This window comes from Mizuhopecten yessoensis, unplaced genomic scaffold (assembly GCF_002113885.1).
Source record: "Mizuhopecten yessoensis strain PY_sf001 unplaced genomic scaffold, ASM211388v2 scaffold5141, whole genome shotgun sequence".
In the NCBI taxonomy this organism is placed as follows: Eukaryota; Metazoa; Mollusca; class Bivalvia; order Pectinida; family Pectinidae; genus Mizuhopecten; species Mizuhopecten yessoensis.
In genome coordinates this window covers 961676-968597 of record NW_018405900.1, presented here as the reverse complement: position 1 = coordinate 968597, position 6922 = coordinate 961676, and the positions used below count along the sequence as shown (strand labels likewise).

General features: G+C 36.0%; 1 protein-coding gene across 2 annotated transcripts in view; it reads right to left on the bottom strand.

Annotated features, from left to right (window-relative positions):
- Positions 1–6922, bottom strand: part of LOC110450258 (adapter molecule Crk-like) — a 27918-nt gene that overhangs the window by 16930 nt on the left and 4066 nt on the right. For both annotated transcript variants that reach the window (XM_021497702.1, XM_021497703.1), the window contains exon 3: positions 2054–2207. In XM_021497702.1, the coding sequence (XP_021353377.1) occupies positions 2054–2207 (154 nt within the window). The remainder of the gene's footprint in view (positions 1–2053; positions 2208–6922) is intronic.

The following is a 6922-nucleotide window of genomic DNA, read 5'->3' as shown; positions in this document are numbered from 1 at the left end:
CTTCTTGAGAAATAGCGATAACAAACTTTCACTATCAAAATCCAAGATGGCTGCCTGTCGGCCATGTTGTTTATCCGATCAGTCTCAAAAGTTGCCCTGCACAGCTTAGGACCAAGGGAAACTTACATATAAAATTTGAGAAAGATCCCTCTGGTACTTCTTGAGAAATAGCGATAACAAACTTTCACTATCAAAATCCAAGATGGCTGTCTGTCGTCCATGTTGTTTATCCGATCAGTCTCAAAAGTTGCCCTGTACAGCTAAGGACCAAGGGGAACCTACATATAAAATTTGAGAAAGATCCCTCTGGAACTTCTTGAGAAATACCGATAACAAGAATTGTTTAAGGACAGACGACGGACACAGGGTGATTTGAATAGCCCACCATCAGATGATGGTGGGCTAAAAACATATTGAGGAATGTAGTACTAGTTCTGTGACTAATACATAATTCAATGATTTTATTACACATCTGCAAGGAAAAGAGATGACATAGAAAGTCTGAGTTAATTTTTCTACAAGGCTATGATACATGAATCCCTTATTCAGTATCTCCTATCGCTAAAACCTAACTGAAAAATCTTAACTTTGGTGTTACATTTTTAATGGTTTAATTAAAATGATAAAATTCATATCATTAAAAGATATCATGAGGCACAAAATCTAGCTATAACTAATTTAGTAAAATGATACTGCAGAATATTGATAAGACTTGGATACTTTAAGTCTGACAAGTTAACTGATCATGATCCTTTTTCTTTCAAGTTGGGAAATCTAGATTTTTTTTTATTCATATAAATCCATTTGATAGCAGTTTTGTTGTATTTACATACATACATGTATAAAAGTATGCTTTATTGTCTAATAGTCACTGACCTTGGGATATGTGAATATGTGAGCGTGAATGAGATATAGGTCAATTTGTATGTCAATAAGGTATGTGTTAACAATCATACCTTGAATGCAACAAATTAGTGAATAAGCATGAATAACCTCTAGGATTGGGAAAGATGTGGTCATGAGTGGGCTTGGACGAGATATCAATGTTGGTGAGTGACCTGGGGCGAGAAGTGGGTAAGCGACCTTCGGTGAGACATGGTTCCGTGACCTTGGCTGTGAAGTGAGTGAACTGGGGTGAGAAGTGGGTGAGTGACCTTTGGTAAGTGACCTTAGGTAAAATGTGGGTGAGTGACCTTGGGTAAGATGTGATCATTGCCTTGGGTGTGATATGGGTGGGTTACCTTGGGGTTAGATGTGGGTCAGTTACTTTGGGTGTGATATGGGTGGGTTACCTTGGGGTTAGATGTGGGTCAGTTACTTTGGGTGTGATGTGGGTGAGTGACTTTGGGTAAGATGTGGGTCAGTTACCTTGGGATAGATATGGGTGAGTGACCTTGGGTGATGTGGGTGGGTGATCTTTGGCGAGAAGTGGGTGAGTGACCTTGGGTGAGAAGAGGATGAGTGACCTTGACTGAGATATTGGTAAGTGACCTTGGGTGTGATGTGGGACAATGACCTTGGGTGAGATGTGGGTGAGTTACCTTGGGTGTGATGTGGGACAATGACCTTGGGTGAGATGTGGGTGAGTTACCTTGGTTGAGATGTGGGTGAGTGAACATGGGCGAGTGACATTGGGTGAGATATAGTTAAGTGACCTTGGGTGAGAGGTGGGTCATGATCAGTGACCTTAACACAGCTTGCACTACCCAATTTCTGATCACTTTACTATGCTGGCATCAGAAATTTTAAGCAATTGTAAAATTGATTAACAAAATCTGTGCAAAAGGACAGAAAGGGTATAAATATTGTGAAAAATTCCATTGATGTGATAATTAACAAGGTTACTGTGTAAAGCTCAGATGTGTTGTATTCTTGTGGATGACCCACATCTCACCCAAGGTCACTCATTGAGATCCTTAGGCTTACATATATACAGAGGACAAAAAAAGATAACATTCCAGACAAAACTGAGAAGTATAACAGGTATGTAATACCAATTTGGGACATATGATTCATACTGGTTTTGGACATATATGATAAGTATAATACTTACCGGTTTGATGAGAGACGTCGTGTCCAGATAATGTGTTTTATAAAAGCTGAGAAGGTTTGGGATGTCAGGGAACTCCTGGTCTCCAATACGGAACCTTGTTGTGTTGCCCACAGCTATTTTGTTGATTATGTAGTGACTTACTTTATTATCTTCCCTGTTAAGTAAAGTAGGAAAAGATTATACAGAAATGTTGTACAAGGGTCATCAAATAAAACTTAAACCCTTTTGTGTCTTGTGAGAGACATTCGATTTAAGGTCTAGATTGGGTCATCTACATTTTCTGAAAAAAAGAAACTTCCGTAACAATTAAATGATATGCCAAGCAGGCTAACTATTAATTTTAAGAGCTGTTTTGGTGATATATGTTGTAAGATAGCAAATATCAATTGAAACAAATGTACAGTAAAACCTTGATATAATGCCTGTCATTTCATTTGCCACCTCACTTATAATCACCACCAACATATTTTCATGTCCCTTAATTATGTTTTTTTAAGGATTCCTTATACGTTTCCCTGAATTTATTGCCAAATCCCTTTCTAATGTCAACGTTTCTTTGAACAAATGATGGCAATAAAACAAGGTTTTGCTGTACCTTAACATGTAAGAAGAGATAACCAGCGAACGTGAAATAGTCAACAGTGAACTATTGATAGTGGTGACTGATCCAACACTGCACAAAATGACTTGCCCAAAAACTTTAATCTCAAGCTTATCCAAAAACTTTTACTACCCCCGGTAAGTCCAATTAAGTGGTTTTTTGCCCCTAAAATATGAAAATATGGTCCAGAACATTGCTAACACTCCATATATTTATACTTCAACCTTATAAAAGACAATAGCCTATAAGCTATTGATGGTGGTGATCCAAAACTACACAAAAAACTGGTCCAAAAACTTAAACCTCAGGCTTACCCAAAAACTTTAATTAAGTCCAATTAAGCTTTTTTTGGCCCCTAAACTATGAAAATATGGTTCAGCACATTGCTTACGCTCCATAAAAAAATCTTCAACCTTATAATAGACAACAGCCTTTTGATGTCGGTGGTCCAACAATGCTAAAAAAACACTTGCCCAAAACTTTAACCTCAAGCTTGCCCAAAAACATGAACCAAGTCCAATTAAGCTGTTTTTGGCCCCTAAAATATGAAAATATGGCTCAGCACATTGCTTTCACTCCATATAAATACTTCAACCTCATAATAGACAACTGTGTATTGAGTGTGATGATCCAACACAGTCTGGAAAAAACTTTCACAAAAACATTAACTTTAGAAGATGGGACGCTGACGAGACTACAACAATTTCCCCCCCCCCCCCCCCCCCTATTCTCTGAATAGGCGAGCCAAAAATGTATTTCTTAAACAACAGAAACAGAAAAGGAACAAAGTTTATCAACAATAGTACTGTTACAGTGTTACAGGGTGTAGATCTATAATGTTTCCATGTGCCTAAGGGCGGGTTCAGATCACAAGGCCAATACGGATCCAGATAGCAGATTTTGAAAGCCGTTTCATGCAAACTATACATGTATATATATATAGGGTCATAATATGTACTGGTTGACGATATCATCAGTTTCCATGAATACTAAATATTTCCTGGTCAAAATTAAACCATGCATATAAATGTCCCACACATGTTAACTACATGCAGTACATACAATTATTGAATAATTAAGTAAATCATTTTTATCTATATAAAATGATAAAAGGTAGCTGGGCCTGGTTAATTTCATAACTAAGGGATATTTTTTTTAAATCAAATTTTAAAAATAAATCATTGATTTCAAAATTAATTAATAATGTGTCAAAATAAAACATTTGGTTTGAATGTTATCATAATTTATTTATTCTCAGACACATAATCATTTATTTCTAAGATGATATTCTTGGGGAAAAAAGGCTTAAGTATTTGCTAAAATTATCCATTTTCTTGAGTCAGAGTACTTTTTTGAAGATAAAAGTATAAAAAAAAATGTGAAAGAAAAAGTAAACGGCAAGGAAATGTGCAATAATAATGCAATGTCAAGATTATTAAGTAATGCTATTTATTTAGAATTAAGTACATCAACTATTACTCTTGTTTAGTTTTCTTTCTCAAAGTTAAGGGTTAGAAGCGCATCAAAACAATTGCCGTGGAGAACACTGTATCCTTATTGTACATTTTAGCTGGAGTTTCTGTTATCTTCATCAGCATGAACGTCTGAAAAATTGTCGGAATTGATGGAATGACCACTAGTATTTCTCCGGCAAATTATTCCTTAAAAACGTAAAATATAAAGTTGTTTCTCATGAATTTTTATTTGTTTCATAATTACTTTTTAGAGTGTACTCCACTAAACTAGTACTGCAGCCAGGTAATTTATTGTCTGTTCACCTCCATTTGGGAGGAACGAAGAAACACATGCAAAAACATTTGCAGTGCTGAGCTGTTTTACTGTCCCACCTGATTGATACATTACAATACATTATGAGTTCGTACTAACATCAGATTCGTACAGAACCCTGTATTCCTTAAACAACTGATCTGGACCCCACAAGTTTGAGTTAGAGGGGTTCTACTTTATATATAGTTATATCCATATCATAGTTTTCAAAGAGAAGTGGCTTAAAGCAATATAACCAAACTATATGTATCTTTTTGTCCTGCCCTTGAGTCTCCCTCTTCTAATTATAAGGTGACCTTGACCTCTGGTGAGCTATTATATGCCCAAAATCAACAAGGTTCTTTGCATCCACTAGTAAAGGGCTATCCCAATATTCAGGGTTTAAAGAAACAAGACACTCTAGATCTTGTACCAGTAAACATTGATACATGTACACTGGTGTGTGTATAGTACACTCTTGTACCAGTAAACATTGATACATGTATACTGGTGTGTATAGTACACTCTTCTCCTAGTAAACATTGATACATGTACACTGGTGTGTATCATACACTCTTGTACCAGTAAACATTGATACATGTACACTGGTGTGTGTAAGGTACACTCTTGTACCAGTAAACATTGATACATGTATACTGGTGTGTATAGTACACTCTTGTCCTAGTAAACATTGAAGAATGTACACTGGTGTGTATCGTACTCTTGTATCAGTAAACATTGATACATGTACACTGGTGTGTGTATAGTACACTCTTGTCCTAGTAAACATTGATACATGTACACTGGTGTGTATCATACACTCTTGTACCAGTAAACATGGATACGTGTACACTGGTGTGTATCGTACACTCTTGTACCAGTAAACATTGAAGAATGTACACTGGTGTGTATCGTACACTCTTGTACCAGTAAACATTGATACATGTACACTGGTGTGTAGTACAGGAAGTTACCTCCAACATCTTCCAGCAGTTAACAGATAACACTATCATGTGTTCAGCTTGATACCAGTGCTAACATTAGATAACAAAAGTGCTCTGTAACTCAACAGAGTTGTTTTTATCTCAGGAATGCTTGTTTATCACTCACCAAAGTACATCTTTCCTTTTCATTAAAAACCTTGTTTAGAATTTTAAAGGTGATAAACACCAACACATCACTGACCAATGTTCATCACCTTCAATACAGCACACATTTTACATAGGAATCCTGCTACATATCATCATTTGGCAACATATATACATGTACATGTATAAAATACAATAGCATATATACAACATTGTGCTGTCAATGAGGGATGAATCCTCATGATCATTAATTAGGGCCAGGGGTATTTAATGGTGGGCTAAAAACTTATACTCAAGCATTATGCTACAGATGAGGTCAGATCCTGGGACACATTCCTAGTTACCAGGGTTGTATACTAAAATAGAAACATGTACTCTATATATATATATACATATATATATATATATACATATGCATGTAGCTATATAGGCTATGGTGTAGACAGACAAGCTTCAATAAGATTTCAACAAGTTGTGTTGTATATCCAACACACAATAGGCAGTTAAATGCATTTATATATTTAACAATACCTCATTTACCGTTCTTCTAATTTTGTATGAAAGAAAGCTGGTGAAATAACTGTGGTAGGTGGGTATTTTCACTGGCTACTGTGCATGCCTATAAATGAAACCCTGGACAGGTTATCAACCTGGGTATAAGGGTCACAGCTAGAGGGCAAAACAACAAACCACTAACAAGTAGTGATCTGATACATTTACATTGCTGTAGATCAACTGACAAGCCAAATAAAGGGCTACCATAACATTCTATAAAATATGTACATTGAACTTTGATACCACAGGCTATTGTTTCCTCCAAGAAAACAAAAGATATGGGATTAAAGATTGAAGAAAAGGGGCCTAACTATATGGATATATATGGTACATAAAGCTACATGTTTTAGTATATAGGCACCTCTGACAGAATCATGGTCACTGTATAACAAACTGGTGCTATTGCAACTGATATTTCAACAAGAGTACCCCAAAATTTGCCCGTCGAAAGCCATATAGTGTTATATACTTTCTTACATTGAAATAAGATCTGCATCATTCTAAGAGTGGTTATATTAGCTGATATGCTATAAACAAGAGGCCCAAGAGGGCCTGTATAGCTCACCTGAATATTTAAGCAGTCATAGCAAAATATTCTCATTAAATATTATATTGCACTAAAAATATTTCCCTCGCAAACTTTGTTGGCTCCATCTGTTGAAACTACCAGCAAAATATTATTTAAAGATTCTATGCTTTTTGATTCTTCTTCAGAAGTTGCTTGACATAAGGTCAATGTCATTTTCCTTCTCAAATTGGTTAGCTCTATTCCAAAAAGCTACCAGCCAAATCTTATGAATCCATTCCTTTTAGTTCTCAAGAACAAATCCATTAAAATGTTGTTGACCTCTGTGACCT